The sequence below is a fragment of the Lutra lutra genome, chromosome 4, assembly GCF_902655055.1.
Source record: "Lutra lutra chromosome 4, mLutLut1.2, whole genome shotgun sequence".
Lineage (NCBI taxonomy): Eukaryota > Metazoa > Chordata > Mammalia > Carnivora > Mustelidae > Lutra > Lutra lutra.
Window position 1 is genome coordinate 21771805 of NC_062281.1, and position 24363 is coordinate 21796167.

Here is a 24363-nt window from a genome sequence, read left to right on the forward strand (position 1 = left end):
CTCCCTGCTGAGCAGAGAGCCCGATGCGGGGCTCGATCCCAGGACTCTGAGATCATGACCTGAGCCGAAGGCAGCGGCTTAACCCACTGAGCCACCCTGCCGGTCTTTATCTAAGCTGTCTAATGAAGTTCCCTAGGGGTAGCTGGCGCTTGGGGCTGCAGTGTGGGAAGGCATTTGCAAGAAGGACCAACCATATTGCACTAACTGGAAATAAGGTCATTTCCTGCCTCAAGTTTCCCATCTACAGCTGGGACAGTTGGCAGTTCTACTAGTCATCCATTCCTAAGAGACATCTCCTTAGAAACCACCACCCCACCACCACAAAAAGAGAAGCACATCACTTTAGGGACTGGGACCAGCTTAACTTAACCTGTTCCTCTCCAGTCATTAGAAAAATCTCTCTTTTTTTCTGTGATTGGATCTCTTGGAAGCTTTCTACAGAATAGACGAAGGGGCTTCAGGGGCGAGGAAAGGTTTGCACACAGATGAGGATTTAGAATAGATGTCTCAGGACAGAGACACGAAGAATTGCAACGATTCCTCTTGATTGTAATATTTCCTTTTTATTTGGGGGAGATTGGGGCGTGTCCTTGGGGGCAGAAGAAGCAAAGCTGGGCTTTGTAGGGAACAAGGGACCCGTTTAAACGCTTGATAGGAAATTAAAATACTGATCCTCGGAGGGTCGAGGGTGGGCAGGGAGAGAGGCTGCTTCTGGTCGGCGGTCGCGTTCTATGAAGTCTCTCCTCTCCCACCCCTCGGGCTCTCCACGCCGCTCCATTTCGAACATCTTTCCCCAGGAACTCGCACACTCCCTGCTCGGGGAGGCGGTCCCGGCAGGCAGACAGGCGAGGAGACGGCATTCTCGGGGGCGCCCTGGGAGCGCCAGCCGGTCCCCGCTTCCTCGGCCGCCCGGTGCCCGCGGGCGCCTCTGGGCGGCGCTGGCTCCCGGCACAGCAGCCGCTGGCGGTGCGGCCCAGGCCCGGTCCCGGTCCCGGGCCCTGGTCTGAACGAGCTTCCCAGCCTCTGGGCCGTGGGGCTCGCACCCGGCCGCCCCGCGCTCAGGCCGCCCGCAGAGACGCCCCGGAGTCCCCGCGCCCCCGCGCCGCGCCGGCGCCTCGGCCGGCGGCCGGGGGGTTATGAATGGGCGCAGCGGAAGCACCGCCCCCCCCGGACGTGACGCTCGGCCAATGGCAGCGCGGGCTGCGTGGATGGATGAGGTCAGCGCTGTCGTGTCGGGAATGGAATGTGTAAGTGTAACATTCAGAACCGGGTAACATTCGGCGACCGAACGCGGCGGTCGGCGGCGATCGCGCGGGGGCCTGCGAAGCGCCGCTCGGGGCCGGCACTGCCCGCGGGGAGGACGCGCCGCCGCCGTCGCCCAGCGCCGCCGCCGCCGCCTCCAGCCGGGCCGCCGCGCGTCCCGGGGGCCGGCCCCGCGAGCGCAGGAGTAAACACCGCCGGAGTCTTGGAGCCGCTGCAGAAGGGAATAAAGAGAGATGCAGGGATTTGTGAGGTTACGGCGCCCCAGCTGCAAGATGCACTAGGCGGCTGAACCCGGGGATCGGCGGCTGACTTGTTGGCACCGGAGTGCTCTGCACGGGAGTGTGGATGAGTTGAAGTTGCTTTCCCGGGGCTCGTTTTCCACGCTGCCGAGAGGAATCCGAGAGGCAAGGAAATCACTTCGCCTTGCCATTGATTGGGCATCGGGAGCTTTTTTTTCCTCCCCTCTCTTTCTTTTCCTCCGTCTTGTTGCATGCAAGAAAATTACAGTCCGCTGCTCGCCCGCCCTGGGTGAGAAATATTCAGCCCCGCTTTCTCCCGTCCATTGTGCAAGCCAAAGATGAAAGACCGAAGGGGAGAAAGTTAAAGAAATCGCCCACATGCGCTGGATCAGTCCACGGCTTGGGGAAAGGCATCCAGAGAAGGTGGGAGCGGAGAGTTTGAAGTCTTTACAGGCGGGAAGATGGCGGACTGGAGCTGAAAGTGTTGATTGGGAAACTTGGGTGATCCTCGTGTTTATTTACAACCCTCTTGACCCAGGCAGGACACATGCAGGCCAAAAAACGCTATTTCATCCTGCTCTCAGCTGGCTCTTGTCTCGCCCTTTTGTTTTATTTCGGAGGCTTGCAGTTTAGGGCATCAAGGAGCCACAGCCGGAGAGAAGAGCACAGCGGTCGGAATGGCTTGCACCACCCGAGTCCGGATCGTTTCTGGCCCCGCTTCCCGGACGCTCTGCGCCCCTTCGTTCCTTGGGATCATTTGGAAAACGAGGATTCCAGCGTGCACATATCCCCCCGGCAGAAGCGAGACGCCAACTCGAGCATCTACAAAGGCAAGAAGTGCCGCATGGAGTCCTGCTTCGATTTCACCCTTTGCAAGAAAAACGGCTTCAAAGTCTACGTGTACCCGCAGCAGAAAGGGGAGAAAATCGCCGAAAGTTACCAAAACATTCTAGCGGCCATCGAGGGCTCCAGGTTCTACACATCGGACCCCAGCCAGGCGTGCCTCTTTGTCCTGAGTCTGGATACTTTAGACAGAGACCAGTTGTCACCTCAGTACGTGCACAATTTGAGATCCAAAGTGCAGAGTCTCCACTTGTGGAACAATGGTAGGAATCATTTAATTTTTAATTTATATTCCGGCACTTGGCCTGACTACACCGAGGACGTGGGGTTTGACATCGGCCAGGCGATGTTGGCCAAGGCCAGCATCAGTACTGAAAACTTCCGACCCAACTTTGATGTTTCCATTCCCCTCTTTTCTAAGGATCATCCCAGGACAGGAGGGGAGAGGGGGTTTTTGAAATTCAACACCATCCCTCCTCTCAGGAAGTATATGCTGGTATTCAAGGGGAAGAGGTACCTGACAGGGATAGGGTCAGACACCAGGAATGCCTTATATCACGTCCATAACGGAGAGGACGTGGTGCTCCTCACCACCTGCAAGCATGGCAAAGACTGGCAAAAGCACAAGGATTCTCGCTGTGACAGAGACAACACCGAGTATGAGAAGTAAGTGGCTTGGCTGTCAGGCCTGCACCGGTCCGCCCTGGGCCCTGCCCACCTTAGCTAGGTGTGCGCTGGGGGAATGGGGTGGGGCAGAGGGGCCCTCTGGCCTCTTCACTCCGCTTCCCAGCCTGGGACTGAGCAGCCTGCTTCAGGCCTGTGGCTAGGAGCGGGGGACCGAGAATTCGAGCTCTTCGGGCAAACCCCGGAGCACTGTCCTGGGCCAAGTAGGAGACTGTGCCTCCCTCTTGCTTGGAAACCCTTAAGGGCTGTGTATCTTCTGTGAAAGGTGTGGGTTTGAGCCGAGTTCGGAAACGGTGCTTCACCAGTGGGCGCGGGAGGGTGTCTGCAAGGAGGTCTAGGGGCCCTGAAGGGTCTCTGAATCCACCCACGGTCTGGAGACTTCGCCCCCAGATCTGTAATTTATTTGCTTTTCTCAGGAGCAGGGGGACTGCTTTCCCGGGAATTTCCCAGCCTCCAGTTGTCAGATTTCCGTACACCTTAAATTTACGTTAGCGGTGGAAGTGTTTTAATGTAAGGTACTAAACTTTCTGTGCCTCTCTTCTCCCTACCATCCATGGCATTGACTTTTGTAAAGGGAGACCTTAAGCTGATCCTGGCCTATGATCTTTCATTCGTTCGTTCGTTCGTTCGTTCATTCATTCATTCATGTGTATGTGTTTGTATGTTTGTATCCTGTGTCCTACCTAGGGAGAAGCTGTTTTTAAAATCTGGGCCTCAGCCGGGCTTGCTGTAAACTCCAGTTGCTAATTTAGATTTCCCTTTCCCTTTTGTCTTTATTATTTGCATGTCAATCGGAGACTGTTACTCTTTGAATGGGCATGAGATGCCTCCTTACCCTCTGTACTGAGGCTAGTTTTGTCCAGTTGCTAAGTAACTGAGTTGGATACTTTGTAGCCTTTCTTTCTCTTCCTTTTCCTTCCAGTGGCAGACACATGGATTTGGGGTCAAAACTAGTTTCTACAAATCTGCTTTAACCTGAGTTTGGTGGGTCTGCTTCCGAGTAGATGGGGTCGGAGCCCCAGACTCTCACTTATATCTGGCTGTGAAAGAGTTAGTGAGCTCCTACAGTGCATTTCCACGTTACGCCAGTTAAAAACCAGAGCAGCCTTGTGCTACCCAGGGAAGGAAGGGGGAACCTCTCAGCTGAGTACAAGAGGAACTGGCAGAGGTTGGCAGATTTTGCAATTGATTCATGAAATGCAGAATAGGGGAAACGCTTCGCAGACCTGATTGGCACAGGAAGGACTGTAGTGGGAAGGCAACCCTGAAAATGAAAGGTTTGATTGTTGTCTGTGGATTTCCTCAGACACTCGGGCCTCTGTAGGAGTGATTGGAAGGGAAATTAAAGTCCTCCTATACGGGATCATAGACACCAAAGGAGAAAGTATCAAACACTTGGATTCCCCAACCCCCAACACCTCTTGGCCTTCCAAGCATAAGAAAACCCGAGGCTAGGGTCAATTATGAATTCAGATTTTACTCTTCTTCGCGGGAGGGGCAGTTATGTGTGAATGTTGAGTGCAGTTGCGGTGGATTAAAATTTTCTCACAAGAGAAACAAACTATGGTTAGTAATAAACTGCTTTGTTTACACGACATTTACATTGACCTTTTCCTGTGGGTGCTTGTAAGAAAAAAAAATGCTTATAGCCTTTCAGGAATTCCTTTGTCTGGCTTGTGCTGGAGTAACTCGAGACGAAGTCTCACCTTTTGGTGTCTTCTAAAGCGGCCTCACCGAATTTTGTGGAGGGATCGCTGTGGTCCTCATTCTTCTAAAGGAACTGGAGCTGAGTTCTCAGTGTAGGAAATCTGAAGGATACTTTTATTTGGGAAACACCCTTGATCCCATAAAACGATCATCTTTTTTTACCCTCTTATTCCTCCCAAATAAATATTTAATCTCTACATTCCCTGCTGAAGCTTTTTCTAGAGCTTGGCAATGAAGGAAGGAGGAGCTGGTTTTGTAGAACCAATTAAATTGAACTAATTTTGGCCTCTTTGGGATTGGGCTAGGAAATCTGACACCCACGCTCTTGTTTTGGGTTTAAAGACCACAAGGGGTCAGGCCCTTAGGATTGGGGCTCATCGGAAAAGTGGTCTTTACTTAGCAAAGCAAGTTTGGTCTTTTCTCCTGAGCAGGGATTTTTTCAGCAGAGTCAATTCTGGATGGTTTTTCATGTTTCCCTTTTGCACACTTTCCACCTCTAACCTTGTTCACTGGGTTGGGATGGTGCTGTAGGACGTTCACGTTCGTTAGCCTGGTCTACCTGAAGTTTTAACTCATTCCTCTCATTGGGTTATCAGAACCTGTGATCATTGAGAAACTGTGCTTGCAAACATGATTGTCTTTTACTTTTGACTTTGAAGCCCATGAAGATGAAGACTGAGCCTGGAAACAGAGCGGCAAAGCTCATGCATCGTGAGCAATGGTGTGCTTTGCTTGGAACCCACAGCAACCCCTTTCCACCCCGTTTGTTGTGTTCTGGAAGTGAGTCTTGCATATATGTGCGATGCAGAACTCCACAGTCTGGCGCTCCTCTCTCTCTTCCCTGTCTTTGAGAAGGACGTGATAGTGATGTTAGCTCTGTGCAAGTCAGGGAAGTCTGACTTCTCATACTTGACTTTTGATTTGTTACCTTGGACGTTAGTTATCCTTTTGTGGAATGAGTTTTCGAGTCCTTCAGGGACGCTCTATGCATCCATTTGGCAATGGCTTTTAAAAACACCATCAGTTTCCATCCGCTTCTCTTCATGAGCAGGTGCCTCTGAAAAGTCTTCAGTGTAATTTGCTGCGACTGGCAGCCCACAGTATAAGTTTGCTTTGGACTTACGAGGTCTGATAATTAGAGTGGAGATTTATGATATCGTGGCCTAGTTAGGGTCCTACAGAATATGCACAGGTGTACCAACTGAAAAAAACTAGTTGCCCTTCGTGAAATTTAGCCTTATGTGATGATGAAGATGTCGTGCTAAGTGGTTGAGGACTTCCATCTCACATGCACTTTCTTGGAAATCGGACATTTTTTACTGAAAGTATAAGAGTGGCACGGAATGAGGGGAAATACTTTTCTCTTGTAATAGCAACAGTTTTGAGCCAGACCTCCAGGATTATATTAAAACATCCATTTTCATGACACCCATAATTAATTTTCATCAGTTGCATATATAATATATATATATATATATGTATATATATATATATATTTTAAGATTTTATTTATTTATTTGACAGAGATCACAAGTAGGCAGAGAGAGAGGGGGAAGCAGACTCCCTGCTGAGCAGAGAGCCCAACATGGGGCTTGATCCCAGGACCCTGGGATCATGACCTGAGCCAAAGGCAGAGGCTTTAACCCACTGAGCCACCCAGGCACCCCATCAGTTGCATATATTAACAGATGTAGGTGCTGGTGGCTAAAATAAGTCGCTGCAGTGATTATATGATTTGGAATGAGGCTTTTTAGAGCAATACTGTTTTTTCACTCCTTTGAGTTTCCTAGGTGTCCTTACAGGAACTACTCTGGTTTTTTTTTTTTTTTTTTGGCATGAACTTCATAGTTCAAATCCCTTCAAGGGGCATTATTGCGAAGCTTCAAATTTGGCTTTCTGAAATAGAAGAAAGAGAAGGAAATGAGAGGTGGCTTCTATCTTTGACCCCTCCAAGGAGAGCAGTGGTGAATAATTTAAGCAACTCTTCTGGGAACAGGCAGGATTTTATGCAGGCCTTTTTGATATCTTTTCCCATGTTTGCTGAAGCTCTACCTTACAATCTTGGTATTTTTAAGGGTCCTGAAGCTAAGTGATTGAACATTCAGCTTCCAGGATCCTCATTTTACAGGTGTGAAAACAGAGGGATAGAATGTTTGCGGGACTTGCATTAAGGTTAAAAAACTGATTGGTCAGTAAGGGTGGGTAGCCCTGGGATGCAGGCCGTCCGAATTTTCCGCATTGACATATAGCAGTTCATCGTCAATTACAGATACACTTGAAAGCTCTCCGCCAGCTAGGAGATCCTTTCTATAGCTGATTCTTGGGGGGGTGGGGATTTCTCTTGGAATCCTTTGGGGAGATGAGGAAGACCTTGGACAAACTTTGAAAGTAAAAACAAACAAAAACGACATTGATGCACCATTCGTCCTAGAATTTCAGGGGTTGATACACAGCCCCGTCCTCAGACTTTCAAATTCTTGCTCTCGGGCCAACCTTCTGCTTTTCATTGCTGACCAAGGTGTTGGTCCCTGGAGCTGTTTGACCTGTAGTCCAGGAAGGAGGTTTTTGAACCTTTCAATTTTGCCCTAAGGGATTTAGGGAATAGACTGTGAATTAAGCGAATGATAAGGGGAATACAGGTGTGTTCATAGAAAAAGAAAATGTGCACAAGTGGGAATTGTAAATGATTATTTATTTATTTCCCATCATCCCAGACTGTATCAGCAGACCCCTCGAGCAGGTTCATGATGCAGCAGTGAACCTTACAGTGAATGTTTTCATCCTCTAAAATGAAAGGCGGAAATCGTGCTTCTTAGGTTTTAAATGTAAAATATGAGTGCCTCTCCACGCCCCCCACTCCCCAGTTATATGATAGCACAAAAGCCTTTCTAAAATAAACCATACAAGCACAGTTTAAAAATAAAGATAGGGAACATTATGCAGAATTGTGAAATTGGCAAGTGTGTCTTGCACCCGTGTTCTGGTTCTCTCTGTCACCCCTTTCTTAACCTCCATCTGAACTTGCTTTCTGGAGAGGACTTGGGAGCCTCATTTACAAGGAATCCCCCCAATAAAGGGAGGGGTGCTGGGTGCTACCTCTGGGGTCATTTACCTGTTGGTTGAGTCCAGTTCAACAAACGACTTGGTTTAGAGTAGAATCTGATCTAAACTAGGTCATACAGTGAAAGGCTTGCTAATAACGACTGGACAGGCCCTGCCAAGGGGAGGCCACGTTGGTCCCCCTGACTGTGCCAGCAGGTCTAGGTGGCACACACTTGGCAGAGGGGAAGCTGTCACATCCTTGGTGGCGATTGTTGTCTTTGTCTGAAGGTCTATAACTCTGCCTCCCCAGGATGCTGCCAGAAAATGACCTTGAGTATACTAATACCACACCAAAGGTTGCCCTTGGCTATCCTGCCTGCCAGGCCATTTTACAGGCGTGGGCACTGAGACCAACTCCCGGGAGGTGGTATGTGTCAGGCGACACAGCTTTGGAAGCAGCTGAACTGAGGCTTCAAGCTAAGCTTTTTCCTCCCGGTTCCCGTGTTCTCACGGAGGCCTGCCGCCCTCAGAGTGAACCAGGTCAGGCTTAGTGGTCACTGGCTTCCCTGGTCTCTTGAGCGTGTTCTTTGTTGAAACGCGAACAGTGGGCTCATGTTGCCATGAGCTCGATGACTAACTGCTTTTGCTTAGAAACTCTTCCACTTGTGACCAAGTTCATTTACAGAACAGGGACGCCCTCAAAACTGGGGGGTCTGTTGCGTGCCTGGGATTTGAATTTACCTTTATTAGCTCATCTCAGCCTTTCAACAACAGGGTGAGGTGGGATAAATCCTCTTTTTCCGGGTTACAGTGCAGGCCTGGAGAGGGTAAAGGGACGTATCTGCTGAGTAAATCGAGGCGTTCTAACTGGGGGCCTTGGGTTCCCGAGTTTGTTCTTTTTCCCTCTACAAAGTGTTACCATCTTAAAGAATTGAATGGAATTTCCACCTGTTCCCATGTTATTTATTAGTGACTTTGGTGTGTTTCAGGTGTTTGTGTATCATCTTTATTTTTCCCACTGCTTTTTATTATTTTATTTTATTTTTAAAAAGATTTTATTTATGTATTTGACAGAGATAGAGAGAAGGAATACAAACAGGGGGAGTGGGAGAGGAAGAGGGAGAAGCAGGCTTCCTGCTGAGCAGGGAGCCCGATGTGGGGCTCAATCCCAGGACCCTGGGATCATGACCTGAGCCGAAGGCAGATGCTTAATGACTGAGCCACCCAGGCGATCCCCCCACTGCTTTTTAAATAACATGTTTCTTAAGGAAAAACTTTGGCTCAGAGATGTGATCAAGGTGGCCTCTAATTTTGACATTGAAGCGTTGAATTTAAACTCTTCCCATTATAACTTTGCCTGTGCAGATTCTGATTTTAATTCTCTCCTAGAGCTCCTCTAAGCAAAGTGAGGAAAAGGATTGTGTGTGACCTTTGCCCTCACCCATCATGTGATCCTGCACAGGGTTTGCCCCTCTGGTTGCAAGTGAGCTGTGAGCCGGGACAGGGGTGACTGTTGCCCTAGGTAAACAGGTAAACAGTGTGTTCCGGTAGCAATGGGAGACCCAGTGGAAGATTCCATTTCTGACAGAATGGGCTGGGATTCTGGAACACGCCACACCACGGCTCCTAGATGCTCCAGCTCCCTAAGGAAAAACAGTGCTTAGAAAATTATAGAAGTTAGACAGTGCCTTTATGGAAAATTGAGAAAAGAGAGAAGGTACAAATGTTAAAATAATTTTTTTCTCTAATCCCCTTGATAAGAGCTCCTGTTTTAAGAACTAACCAGTATGATTAAGCTTTGGTGTCATTGGCCTGTTAGAGCATACATCTGTGCCTTCATGATTATATCATTCTGTCTCTGTGAATCCAAGTACCTTGCATAGATATGATAATTATCATTTAATTAATAGTAAATAAATAATGAATTCAACACATTTACCTTAAGAGCCTTATTTGTGTCAGACGCACAGGCATTGGACCTGGGGCTGTGACACTCTTGACCCTTCTTCCCATTCTGGTCTGTCAGGTTTGAAGTCAGACTTCAAATGTATTTTTGCATGTTGCTTTTTTCTTACCATTATCCAAGAACATTTTCCACTTCTACTAAATAGGAAAATCCTATTAAAATATTAAAACAGGATTTAAAAAGTAAAATATTAAAATAGGATTTCAGTGGCTGCATTTTTTTTTTTTAACAAACCCATAGCTTGTATCATGGTTTATTTAACCATTTATGTTTTCTAAGAGATTTGTTGTTTCTTATTTTTCATTTTTGTTATTATATAAATAAGGTTTTTTTGTGTTTTTATTATTATAATTCTTTATCTTTTTTATTATTGTAAGTAATTCTGTGAAGACTCTCCCTTGAGTATTGGGTGTTTGTCTTTGCCCTGAGTTAGGTCGCACCCCAGCCCAGTCTTTCTGAGAGGAGCAGCTATTTCTGGGGTGAGGCTGAGCACCCATTCAGCGAAGTCGCCATCATGAAGTGACTGCTTAGATAAACATTTGTAGGTGTTAATTGGTCCTGCAGGGGGTCTTTGAAGCTCCCACAGCTTCTGTTCCCTTTGAAGTTTTGTTTTTGCCTGAGCCAAAAACCTCCCTGTGTCTCCTCAAGAGTAGGCCCCCTCAGCCTTCTTCCCTGGGACTGCAGAGTCTGCAGGCCTACCCTGTGGAGATGTCGCTCCCTCAGCCAACTCTTCATCAGAGCCCTGGTGCCATTTTCCCTGTGGTGGGTTGACTCCATGGCGCCCATGAGGTGAGTTGGGGCAGGTCACTTGAGCTCTGGGCATCCAGTTCAGGTCTGGACTCTTAAGTGTGAACGAGGAGCTCTTCTAAGTAGTTCACACACCGAGACCGAAAACCCAGCAAGCAGTTCATGCCTCGTTGTGTTCTGGGCTTACTTCGCATCTCATTGCTTTGAGCCATCAGGCCCTGTGTGGGGATACACGTCCCTGTTTTGTGCCCCCTCTAGTCTTCTTGGAAAACCTCTAGAAGACAGCCTGGGACACCGGGCCAAGGAAGGAAGTGACCCCCACAGATTCCTGGACGAGGTGCTTAACCTCCGCCTCAGTTTCCACATCTGCAAGTGGAGATCCCGACGCTCGCCTCACGGGGTCGTGAAGGGGCTGCACTGAGGTGGCCTGGATGAGCATTCCTTGTCGATGCCAGTGTGTTCGGCAGGGTGGTGGTGGTGTTGAAAACCGTCTTCCTGCTTTTTTCTAATCAACCACAGTGGTTTGCCTAGTTTCATAACTTGGCTCTTCTTAACAAGGCCACAGAAGTAACTCTGTTCCTCTCTTCCTTGGTGCCTAATCCCCGGGAAACCGTGGTCAGGCCCTGGAAGCACTTGTGTCCTTGGGCCTTGGAAAGACCTCCAAGGGACCTCCTTAGGCTGGAGCTGGCAGGTGGCCTGGGGCAGGGAGAGGGTGGCCTCCGGGGTAGGCAGGCACTTCCTCCGCGAGCCCAGGTCGGCTGCTCTAACAGCGCAGGCTACCCTGCTTGAAGTGGACTTGTGCACCCTCGCCGAATGAGGTTGACATTGGATGGCCTTGTCATGCGAAGGGAGCTCAGTTCCTCAGTAGCCTCCCTGGGCCCTTTCGGCAGCCCCTTAGGTGGCAAAAAGCAGAAAACTACGCAGGCCACTTTAAGTCACAGGATTTATGTGAGGGGACGTGGCGCAGACAGCTGATCTGGAACCACTCCAGCAGGTTTCAGAACTCAGCGCAATACCTTTCTTCCTGCTCTGGGCCTTCATATCGCCCTTGGCCGGCACCACTGTCCCTGTGTGTGTCTGCCAGCTACTGCCCAGTCTTCTCTGAAAACTCTTGTCCGGGCCCAGGGAGGAACCCAGCCCAGTAGACTTTACTGGCTGGCCAGCATTACTCCTTCTGGGGGAGAGCCATTCCTATGAGACCACATCTTGGGGATGGTGGTGATCTCACCAGTTAAAAGACTGCCCTGCCACACTGCCACTCCTGATTTTGCAAAGAACAGCCTAAAGTTGTTTCCTGGAACGGGGGACTGTGGTTGGGGGAAGTTGGCCGTGGCAGGCGCTGTTGAAGCCATATCCTGTTGGCATGACAGTGTTGAGCCCGGTTGATGATAATGATAATATCAGTAGCAACTAATACTTCTTAAGAGCGTTCAGTGTGCCTGGTCCTGGGCAGTATCTTCTCCAGGCTTTCTGTCCTCCTAGCAGCAAGGTACGCATTTTAGGGGCATACCTGAGACATAGGATCTTTGCAAGTGACTTACCTAAGAGCACACAGCTGGGCTAGGAACCGGGCCCGGCCTGGCTGCTGAACCTGCATTTCCCCCCACATCAGCTACCTGATGGTCTCTGCACAGCCGGACTGGATGTCCCGAAGGCCCCACACTCACAAGCGATAGTGGGTTGGACCGAAGAGCACTTGGAATTCTCCCTTAGGATTTATTGAATCTTACTGTAAAGGGACAGTTCTTTTTATTTTATTTTTTTAATTTAAATTCAATTAGCCAACACAGAGTACATCATTAGTTTGGGATGCGGCATTCCATGATGTCTCAGTCCCTTAGAACACCTGGTGTTCATTGCGTCCCATGCTGTACAGGCATGGTTCTCTCCCGTTCGGCGATCTGGTTTCTCTGCCCACAGATTAGCAGTAGGACATGTAGAAAGAGAGGAATTCCTGCAGACAGATCTAGGAAGAAGGGACAGCTGGCGACCTGAAGGAGAGGAAGTAGGCCAGGAAATGATAACATGTTAATGCCCAGAAGAAGTCAAGAAGCATCGCCATTTGTGAGCTGCTGGCCCGGTGCCTGGGAGCGTGTCCTATCGAGGTCCCCCCCCCCCCCCCCCCCCGCCCAAGTGTGCCTGCCGGCGGAGCCCCACCACTTAGCACCTTGCCTGTCACCTCCCAGAGCTTCCGTAAGTATTTGATGAGCTGCACCACAGTAGGGCGGTGACCGTGAGCCATCGTTCACGTACCCTGCCCTTTGTTAGAGAAAGTAGAGGAACAAGGAATGCATTTTATAACTTTTATAACCCTGGTGGTTGGAATAAAAATAGTTCGTTGCTCCTAAGAATAAGGTCTCCATTTGAAAACTTGTCTGCTAAGCCCAGCAGGTTCCCCAAGGGCTCTAGAGAATGTGGGGTGTTCCTCTGAGTTAGCACTGGTGTTGGCAGCTAACTCAGATTTCTTGGGTTTCATGACACATATCAGGACTTTAAAGTTATGAGAAACGAAAAGTTTCCTGGTATTGCGGTGTGGGCCTGTGACGCGGGCTCCTCCTGATTGACTAAGACCCAGAATGACTTGGACCAGGGGCTCAGGTGACAGGGTGGCCCTGGGCCAGGGCTGGCCCCGGGGGTGGCACATGGAGGTGGGAGACCGGAGAAAGGAGGTGCCCAGCGGAGGGCAGGGGGCATCAAGTCTCTTGCTTTGGGTTCGTCCTGGCAGACACGTTGGAGCATATAACCTTACCTTGCTTTGCCTTTTTCTGCACTCCTGGGGGTGCCCAGGATGGGAACTGATGGGTGGAGGTATAAAACGGATTTCACGCTTCCTACATACAGTCTAGCACCCTGGCAGATTGGTGGAAGTCATCCACAGCACTGACAAAAAAAAAAAAAAAAAAAACCCCACCAGGACCCTGCCCCCAGCCTAGCGGAACTTGCCTTGGAGGCTTCTCAGAGTCCATTCACTTGATAATCAAGATGGGACTGGTCCAGTGCCTCCTGTGTGGCCATCCCCGGCTTCATGGCCGAGCCCTATTCCTCCTCCTTCTTCTCCCCACATACCCTCTTCTGCTTTTCTTGGAAAGCCATCCCCCTGCTCCATTTTTCTTCTTCCAAAGTTATTTCCTGATGCCTCAGTCTTGGTGTGATTCTCCTGATACTGCATCCTAATAGAACATGGGATACCTGGCTGTAGCTTTGGTTTCGGATTCAGTGAACTATTTTTCTCTTTCCCTAGTAGATGGTACAGGGGAGGATTCATGTTGGTTTTTCCTTTCCTCGACAAATACCTACTGAGTGTCTACCTTGTGCAGGCACTGGGGATTCCACAGTGAACAAAACATCCCTGCCCTCTAGATGCTGGCTGTCTCGGGCCACCAGCAATGGCATGTGTTAGAAGGTTCTAGATGCTGCCAACAAATGTAGCAATTGGAAAGGCATAAGGCAGTGGATCTCAACCTGGGGAGTTTCTGAAATGGGGTCTGGGCCCTCCTTGTGGCCAGGTAGACCCTCGAGAGTTGAAGTTCCAGGTTTTTGAAAAGCTCACTAGGTGATTTGAGGGCACCGTGAGAGTGGGGGTGAGGGAAGCTTTTGAGTATTAAATATGGAGGGGAAGGAAAGCCTCGTTGGGAAGGTGGCATTGAGTTCAGTGGCCCTTCTGTCTTCACAGCTGAGCAGCATGCCTGAGCCAGCCATACCAGGCACTCAGATTTTGTTGGGTACGTGAAAACAATTTCTGTTTATTTGACTGATGGAAATATTGCCACAGCTGACTGTGTATGCAGAGTACGGATTCTCTAGCAGAAACGCTCCGGTGTACCCCATAGGCCTCCACACATGCCCTCCAGGTTCATTGGATCATTTGCTGATTTATCCGGAGTTTCTTTTCATTTTCATTTTCTTTTTTTTTTTTTTTTTTTTAATTTTTAGAAAAAAAAATAATATTTTCTTTTAAGTAATCTCTACGCCCTACATAGGGCTCAAACTCATAACCCAGGAATGAAGGGCTGCACGCTTGGCTAAATGAGCCAGCCAAGTGTCCCTTTCATTTTCACTTTCTTCCAATAAACTTTTTAACCCCCAAGGTAGTTTTTTTCCTTTTCCTTTTCCCTTTCTTTCCCCTTTCCTTTTCTCTCCTTCCCTCCTTTCTTTCCTCCCCTCCTTTCTTTTCTTTCTTCTTTTCTGGTTTCTTTTTACTGTTTTGTTGGATAAGAGCATCAGTGAAACCAAATTAAAATGAACTGAGGGGGTTTGCTGCCTAATACGAACCCAAAGAATTTATTGCTATAGGGGAGACCATTATGGTCTTTTTATTATTTAATATTAACAGTCTGTAGATACTGGGACTTTCTGTCCCTCCTTCATTGCAGTTTTTCTCCCTAATAGTTGGTCGAATATAACTTTTGGCTTGCATTTTTTTTTCGCTCAGGTTACATCCAGATTTTGTTAACTGCTATTGAAGCATTACCCCAGAGTATATAATAACATAGTGCTTAATTGAACTATCAGGCTCCTAATGAATTCATACTGAGATTTATCATTTAATTAAAGAGCAAAGGGGGGAAAAAGCAAAGGGAAGGTGTACGATTGTTTCTCCCTCTGGCCTCCATTTCCTGTGTTTAAAATCTCCAGGTTTGTTTGTGTTAGCTTATCTATGGGAGATCACATGCAAGTGCTCAAGGTGTGGTAGGTAACATGGAGGCTGGATTCTATCCCAGTTACTTCTGATAGGTCTTAAAAATTTATTCAGGTTTGGTGGCAGTCATACGGCACTTGATTAAATATGAGTTATGTTTTATGTTTTTTACAAAGCTCGGTGAGGTCATTCTCCAAAATTATTTCTGGGTCTCTCTATGGAAGCCAGTCTGAAAATCTAATCACAGGGAATCTGATAACTGAAATACTTTGGCTTTACCGAAAGGCAGAGAATACATTTTTCTTGAGAACATCATATCTTATATGCTACATGCTCCCTTAAAATTCACACTGTGTTAAAGAAGCTACCTTTAACCAATACCTTTCACGATAATTGCATTTTTAAGTACGCAGGTGTAATACGGCAAACAGGTAAATGTAGGGCAGTCTTTTATTGATTCAAAGAGTGGAAATGTATAATATTTTCTGCATTTAGGTTGTAGAGTCATATTGCATTAAAAAAAACAGCATTTTATCTTAAGATAAAACTTAAGTACCTCGATGTCTAGTATAGTTAAAAAACAGTAGTATTTTCCTGCATTTACTTTAGATTTAGCCAGGTATAAGAAGTGACCCAAGTGGGATAAAAGAGGCCAAAAGTATTAAATATCAAAAGAAATCCTTTCTTTAAAAAATTGAGATATAATTGACATCTAACAGTGTATTAGTGTTAGGTATATAGCATGACGCTGTATAAGTTTTTTTTCCTCGTGATGAGAATTTTTAAGGTATTTCTCAGCAGCTCTCCAGGATAATATCCGGTACTATTAACAGTAGTCAACATGCTGTATATTGCATTCTTGGGACTTACTTGCCTTATAACTGGAAGTTTTTACGTTTAGACCCCCTTCGCCCATTTTGCCCATCCCCCACCCCGTCTGTGGTTCTCTGTATCTATTTTTTTTTTTTTTTAAGATTCCACATGTAAGTGAGATCATACTGTACAGTATTTGTCTTTCTTTACCTCACTTCTTTCACTTGGCATAATGCTGTCAAGGACCTTCATTGTAGTCGGAAATGGCAAGAGTCTCTTCTTTTTTGAAGGCTGCGTAATATTCCGTTGTATAGCTTTACCACATTTTCATTATCCATTCATGTGTCAGTGGACACTTGGGTTGTTTCCATGGCTTGACTATCGTAAATAAGGCTATCAAACTAAATCTTAAGTTTCTATAAAAATAAGCTAAGAATTGAGCATCCTTAAATCCTAAGTACAAAGTAGATATTCTGTGGGGGAATTGCTGACTGTCTCATCCTCCTTGGGGCTCAGTTTCCCTCATCCGGTTTTCTTATGCAGAGACGTAGGAGCTCATTGCTGATTGTGACTACGGTGCATGTACATTTATTTCTGTACGTTGGCCACATGTTTGTCTGAGGAGACCAGCTTGGTGTTCAGTCATGGTATCAGATGGTTTTGTCTGGAGGGCGAAACAGTAAGATCATGGAAATTACCTTAAAGCTTCAGTGTAACTCTTGCATTGTATAGATAAGGAAACGGAGATCCAGGGAAGTTGGGCAGTTTGCCCAAGGTCATGTAGTCCGTTGTGACAGAATGAGGAAGGGAACATACATCTCTTGACTTCCAACCAAGTGTCACATGGAGATTATGCGTGTGGGCTCTGGAGAGCAGTGGCTTGATTTCCACTGGTGGGCTCTGCCACTAACTCTGAAAACTTGGGCACCTTTCTTCTCTGCTTCAGTTTTTGCACTGATAAAATGAGAATAGTAATAATTCCTCATAGTGTTGTTCTTATGAGGATTACATGAATAACATTATACATAATTGCTCAGAATGGTGTTTGGTACACAGTAAGCTCTCCATGAGTAACCACCGTTAACCACTGTCATTGATTTGATCCATTAAAACATGTTAGACTGGTATCATTTCAGACTTAGCGTATGTGTTTGTCATTGTTTAAGTGTCATTTCTTTTATTTGACCTGTTTACAGCTCATTGTATCGTAGCATGCCATGTGATACGGTAGCTTGCCAGTCAAATAGATGCTCAAAGTGGTTTGGCAGGTGCCCAGAATTCTAGCCACCTGTTGTAACTGTTGCCAACATACAGTGGATTTTCTTTCTTTCTTTTTTTTTTTTAAAGATTTTATTTATTTATTTGACAGACAGAGATCACAAGTAGGCAGAGAGGCAGGCAGAGAGAGAGGAGGAAGCAGGCTCCCTGCTGAGCAGAGAACCTGATGCGGGGCTCGATTCCAGGACCCTGAGATCACGACCTGAGCTGAAGGCAGAGGCTTTAACCCACTGAGCCAGCCAGGCGCCCCCATACAGTGGATTTTCATTCCCGGGAAGGTGTTCAACCAAGAGTCCAAGTCATTAGTATGACTTTGTGTCTTTAAAAAAAATTCTTTCTCCTTTTACAGAAGAATTCTGTTTCCCACTAGTTCTGTGAAGCCGAGCAATCACATGGGTCTTCTTGTTCTTGCTTCTTGAAAATGCATTAAAACAGTGACAGATGTGCCAGTGGGATCACCTGAAATGACTTTCAGGTGATTGTCAATGCGAGATAGAGAAGATAAAACTAGTTTTTCTTCTCCAGCAATTCAAGTAGCCAGTGGAGTGATCCCATCATGATGGGGGTACTTAACAAGTCAGGAAGCAATAGCAATGATTAACTTTCTACTTGGCTGTTAACAGTTGATGACTTTTCTTTAGGATGGCATTACCAGCAGCAGCAAGGCCTGTCCTTGATGACAAACTTCTAAAGGCACTCTGGGTAAACATTAGGGAGGAAACCGTAGCGGGTGTTTTGAAGGTCTGGGAGGGTTCAGACACAGTGTAACTTACATGTTCATCCTTTCTCCCAGGGGACACAGCTGCCCTTGATAGACAAACACATCATAAGAGCTTTTCCATAGTACCATTTTTGCCACCAAATCCAGATGTGATCTGATTCCTACTGGATTCCACACGGTAGCTGTGATTAGGATACACCGTGGGTGATATCCAGTCCCTTGGAACGTCATCGTATCAAAACAAACGAACACATGTGTTAGAATGGTATTATACCCTTGTCGAAAATCATAGAATCACATAGAGAGTTCTCTAACAGAAGCTTTTGCAGAAGAGACTCTGGTAAATGGCTCACTAAGTGTGAGTAAAGCAAGGCCTTCCGCCCTCACCCCAAATTTGATATTGCTTAGTCTGACAAAGAGCAGGCGTATATTTTGTGCACAGTGGTGACCGTAGGCCTATATTTGTATATGGAATAAATATTCAAAATCCAGATTTTTTTTTTCTTAGAAACATTCCTTAGTCAGGTGTTGGATATGGTTTTCTGCTAAGAATCACGGTGCTGTTTTGAAAAACACTACTTCTTTCATGCCCCTTTTCTTGTCCCAGTGTCTTCTTATCTCCTCTCCACAAAATAAAAACCACCTTTCGCCCAGGAAGCTGACTTGTAGATTCAGATAGCAGAGAGATAAAAAAAAAAAAATAACCGTATTGTATTTCCAATTAACTCTTAATTAGATGAGGTGAATTAATTGGATTTTTTTTTTTTTTTTACATGTCTCTGAAAGTCTAAAATACTGACTTTTGGATTTCCCAGGTAGGGTGGCTTGGATGCTTTGTCACTTGGCTCTTACTCGGGATCTGGTGTGAGACCTGTCATTTGAAGGCTGTCATTTGAGTCCCCCGTGGGGGTATAAAAATGGTCTAGTGGTTTTTTGGGTAGCAGAGCATCAATCAGCGGGCTCTTTGGCCTGCCCTTCCTTCAGCCCGGGGCTTTCTCTGGTTATCAGCAACCTCATCAGCAGAAGGCTCCATTAAGCATTTCTCTGTCCACATGGGGCAGGTGAGATGATCATCTAAGGGACTCTCTGAAGTTCTTCTCCCCCCATTCCCATTCTTTCTCCCTATATAATTTTAGCGGTCTGGGCACGCAGGCTTTGAGGGTCCTCCTTCTGTCTTGTCATGACACGGCCTGGAGAAAGTCTAGAATTTAGACTCGGGCAGTTTTCAACCTTAGGTCATTCTCCCTTGTATTATAACTACCTCGTTTTTATCTCTCTACTTTTCTATACCTTACGGGGCAAAGCTGGCTTATTCTCCCCCGTCCCCTAGAGTTCACCCCCCATAGCAGCTGTTTGCTTGACAGTGCCTAGTAAATGTCACCGTATTTGATTAACTTGTCATCCTCCTTTCTTGAAGTCTAGAAATTACTGAACCAAAACGGATGGAGGAAAGGCTATGGTATATTCTGGAATTCTTCATCTTCATTGAATGCTTCTTTCAGCATATGTCTTTTTCAAACACAGATCAAGAGGGCCAGACCCCTCCCCCTCCCCACCCCCATGCCAAACAAAAAATTGGGATCAAAGTATATAGTATCTCCTTCATGGTGGAAAAATGCAGCTGGTAGGCTCTTTCTCTCTACCATGTGCCTCTAAATAGCTTTAATCACAAAGCTGTTGGGGTATTTCATACTTTATATTCTACTTTGAATCAAATTGGCAAGTCCGCTGTAAGTCGTAAGTTGGTGGTGGTCAGATACAAATCAGGTAGGTCATCGTCCCGAATGTCAGTCGGCTTCTGGAGAATGAAGACGGTGTGTATTTCTTTTTAATCTGTTTCCCTGGCATCAGCACAGTCCCGAGCCCGTAGTAGATCTTCAAGAAATACTTGTTGATTGAGTGTCTTTTGGTTATGGCGGCCTGTTAGTGCAGACTAACTGAAAGACTTCTGGAACTGAATTCCTTGAATTCTTTAATTTTGTTGGGAATCAACAAACCAAAGGGGATGTTGATTTTTAGGAAAACACGTTTAGATGAATTTGTCCTTTCTGTCCCCCACCTTGAGGTTCCACCTAGTAGGAGTGAAATTAGAGACTTACCAACATCAGGTGATGGCTTGCAGCTTTGAAATAACCGGTGTCTTTGATGGTCATTTTAGCTGTGAGTAGGTTCCTGATTAGAATTCGGTGATACCCCTGAGAGCCTGCTCTATGGAACTTGAAGTGCCGCGCATGGTCTAGGAGAGGGCTCAGTTCTTGGCCAGCTTTCGTTCCTGTTGCTTCGAGCTCGCTACATTTGGGGGAGCAGATGGAGAGAGTGAAGTCATTGTAGAGCGTCGAGGTGGGTCCGGGCACCTCCACCGGGAAAGGACCTGCGGCACCTGCCATCTTCCACTGCCACTCGCACGATGGATTTTCCCCCCCATTCTTCCTTTCCCTCAGGGGCTCTCTGGCTGTTATCGGGGAACCAGCAGAGGGACGTTGTGGCTGTCTGAAGGCTCTGCCCCCAGCCGGAGTCACACCACCTACATTGTGCTCCTTCCTTTTGGTTACTTTTATTTTAATAACAGACTCTTCCTCCCTCTCGTGAAGGTTTGTGCTCACAAGCATGCCCAAGCACATGTGTGTACACACACACACACACACACTCACACACTCTTCCTGTCCTGCCTCCCCCTTATCCTTCGTCAGGCCTCCTCCTGCCATTCAAGTCAGGCTGTTCAAGCTTCTAAGAGTTCTCATCTTGGAAACTCAAGTTTACATTTAACTTTGAAGATAGAGCCACCCAAGGGTGACAGCGTAAACCACAATCTGGTGATGTTTTGGAAAAAAAAAAAATTTATTTTAGAATTCAGATCGCAGGTTGTAGAAGTAATACTTGAGCAGTGTTGCAAGTTCATGTGTTACGGAAAGTGAAAGTTACCTGTAATGTGTCCCCCATTTCCTACCTTTATATACATACATATAATTCTCTTCCTAATTTCTTATCTTACTTACTTAGTTACATAGCAAGCATTCATATCTGTACATATAGATCTCTCACTTTAACAGCTGAAGGTTAGATATAAAAATCATATACAGTTTATTTTTTTCCAGTTAACTGAGAGACCAAAGCCCACTAATAGTAAAGACTTAGTCTCCTGGAGAGGAAGGACTGAAAGCTTTGCCTTAATCAGGACAACTCTGAGATTCAGAAGAGAGTTGGTAGAAGTTGGGGCATGACCCCTTCAGTAAGCATGATTGGGAAAAGCTTTGTCAATATTCTTTGTGGAAAGTCAGTAGCCCCATACAGTTGCAAGCCATTTCACATTCCTTCACATAGTGCTTTCAAAGTGTCTGTTTATTGTCTCTCTTGGCACTTGCGCGTGCAAATCAGGACTGGCCGGACTCTCGAGAGAGCCAGTCTAGCACCAGGGCTGACAGTGGGTCTCCAATTTCAGCAAAAGCCAACAAGAAAACAAAAGCAAAGGGGGAGAATAGTAAAAGAAGGAGACCACATTTTCCTCATTTGGGGACCAAAATGCTAGGTGCTGAATTTTCACTTTCTGATTAGAACTGACAGTTGAACAGATACGATTTCTTTCTGAGGTTGTGTGTCCATTGCAAGAATGATACAGGTAGGAAGAAGCTGTCAAATTTTAGTTTGTTCTTTTTCTCTGTCTCCCCCCACTATTTTTTTTTTTTTTTTTTTTAAAAGCATGGCTATATTAATCAGATACTGGCCACTGTCTGACATGTCCTACTCTGGGAAGTGTTTGCAGATCAAGGCTGCCAGAGATCACCATGCCAGAAAGAACCACCGCAGAAATCACTTTGCATTTTTCTGATGGAGCAGAAATGAACCTGGTTCATTCCATCTCAACAGCTTTACCCAAAAGGCTCAGAATGGACCACTGGTTTCATAAAAGAGGGCTGATGTGGAATCTGGTTCAATATGATGCCACTAAGACATGTAGATTTTTCCCCCCCTTACCTCCAGGTTTTGTATTTCCATGAACATTGGCCTTCATTTCCCCCCAAATGAGTCTGTGATAACCTTGTTTCTATCCCTTGCTGATTTCAACTCCCAAGTAATAAGCAAGGGATAGAAACAAGGTTATCACAGACTCATTTGTGGGAATGAGTCTGGGAATGTCCTTTTTCTCAGCTCAGCGGGAGAAGAAGGGGTATTCCACAATTGTGTTTGATACATTTACTTTCTACCTGCTGGCTTCAAACAGTATTAATTTTTATGTGCTCATTGTGCATTGTGTTTAATTAAAAGCAGTTCTATTCACAGAGGTACTTGTAGGGTTTTTTTCCCCCTGAAATGAATAAAACAAATAGGCATCTGGTATTTGTTTTGTATAACACAATCCCCATAAAATGAAGAGTAATAAAACATAATTATCTGTAAAGGCTTGTTTTATAAGCCTGAGAATGGGCTTGTTTCTACCAGGTTTTTAAATTCCACTCATACGATAAAGACTCTCTTTGTACATTAATCCATAACAGCAGTAACAACAAAAGCTTCCCAATTACATGTGTGAATTCAACTTATCTTTTATTAAACAAATGGGTTTCTTTTTTCCTATTACAGTGTGCGTGATAAAAGTTTGTAATCACATTTCTTGTACACCAACACACTAGGTCGAAGGAAGGTTCTGTATTCTGTTCAATCGGTATAGCTTTAATTCTGGTTTTTCCCTATACTTAAATAATTTTATAGTCCCTTATTGAATTTTTTAGGTCTCAGACCACTCTGTGGATTCCAAGACCTTTCAGAGAAATATACATCAAACTTCTGCATATAGGAGTAAAGTTTTTCGTAAAGTTTGTGAGCATTCTGATCCTTGGTTAAAGGATCTGCTAATTATTTTGAGAAGTGTGCTTATCATCCGAAGCTAAGATTTTAGCTTTAGTGTGTGGATATCTGATGAAAGAAATCTGGCTTAGTAGCATTTGATTTAATTTCAGGGTCCGGCTCCTTTCTAGGAATGGAGGCATCCTCTCATCAGAGACAAAAAATAATTCAGAATGTGCGAATTATAAAAATTATTAATTCAGTGGTAGAGTTGCTGTCCGATTAGACGGCAGTGCTTACATCCCTGGGGGCTCCCTGTTCCCAAGACTGTTTTTACTGTTTCTGTCCAGCGCCAGGCACAAGCCTTGAAGTGGCAGATCCATCGTCTGAGGTTGTGTGTCCATTGCTGCGAAAAGAGAGAAGCAGTAACAAAACCATGCAGCACAGTATTTCACGATGACAGTTTTATGCGGTTGTGTGATGTTGCCGAGTCTCGTGTGTGATATCGACCCCTTTCTTTTGAATCAAAGCACAAGAGTTTTACAGGAGGAGGGAGGCTTCGGCGAGAACGGAGTCGAACACAAAATCAAGCCCCTGCGTAGTCATCCCATCCTGCCTACTATTATACTCCTGGCTCACAGGAAGTGGAAGTACATATATGTGATATTTATATCCAGTTTGACGAGTGATTTCTAATTTTAGATTTCTAACCTTTTTTTTTTTTACATGATCCTTTTGCATTGAAATCACACCGAGACGTTCGTATTATTATGAATGCACGCCGAATAAAGTAGACACAGCCACTTGATCTCTCCCTTCGTGTTGTCATCTGTCGGAGAATGGATAAGCTGAAAATAAGAGCATCAGTTCCTCCTTGGAAGCGAGGCTGAATATTCCAGTTCGAGATCAGTAGTCACTTTGTATGCTTTATTTGAAATACCATTTTTGAACATACTTGGCAACTTAAAGTGCCCAATTAAAAAGCACTCTGGAAAGAGGAAGCCTGTGGACATGCAATTAGTCCTTGGGATTCAGAGCGTTTCCTTAATGTGTGGAAGGCCGTCATATGAAATCACTGGACACAATAGCTTTATGCCAGGTGCTTAGAATAGAAGGTTTTCAGGATGGATTATTTCTGTCCTCTTGGTCCTAAAATGGCTTACCTAAAGAGACTCCCAGCTCCATAAAAGTACTGGTGGTGTGAAAAAAATTCAGTGGTGTGCTTTCATAAAATTTTAGGCAGTCGATGACTACAACTAGCCACCTAAGTGACAGGTAGTCTTTATTATACAAGAGTGCTTAAGTTCGTGGACTCTGTTTTATTTGATCCGCAACTTCCTCCCACCTTTTATTTTATTTCATGTTTTTCAAGAGATGAGGGTTGGGTGCTGGAGAATTGGCCAGATCCTGTGCTGTTCCTTACTAAAAAACAGAGCCTTCCTGAGTAGAGCCCGATGAGCTGTATATTCTGAGATTATTGATAGTGTTTATGATAGAAAGACCAAAAACACGAAGCACTTAATAGCCTCCCTTATTTACAAGTCAGATTCATCTAAGGGGTATTATTCTTTTATTTTTCTGGTGCTTGAAGTGCTCCTTTAAAATAGATTATTGGGGAGGATACACAGGGACACAGATT

The 24363-nt window shown here is 45.8% G+C and overlaps 1 protein-coding gene across 1 annotated transcript in view; it reads left to right on the forward strand.

Annotated features, from left to right (window-relative positions):
• The first annotated feature begins 1255 nt into the window (after positions 1–1255).
• Positions 1256–24363, forward strand: part of EXT1 (exostosin glycosyltransferase 1) — a 282239-nt gene continuing 259131 nt past the window's right edge. Inside the window, exon 1 of the mRNA XM_047724670.1 lies at positions 1256–3011. Within this exon, the coding sequence (XP_047580626.1) occupies positions 2050–3011 (962 nt within the window). The 5' untranslated portion in view covers positions 1256–2049. The remainder of the gene's footprint in view (positions 3012–24363) is intronic.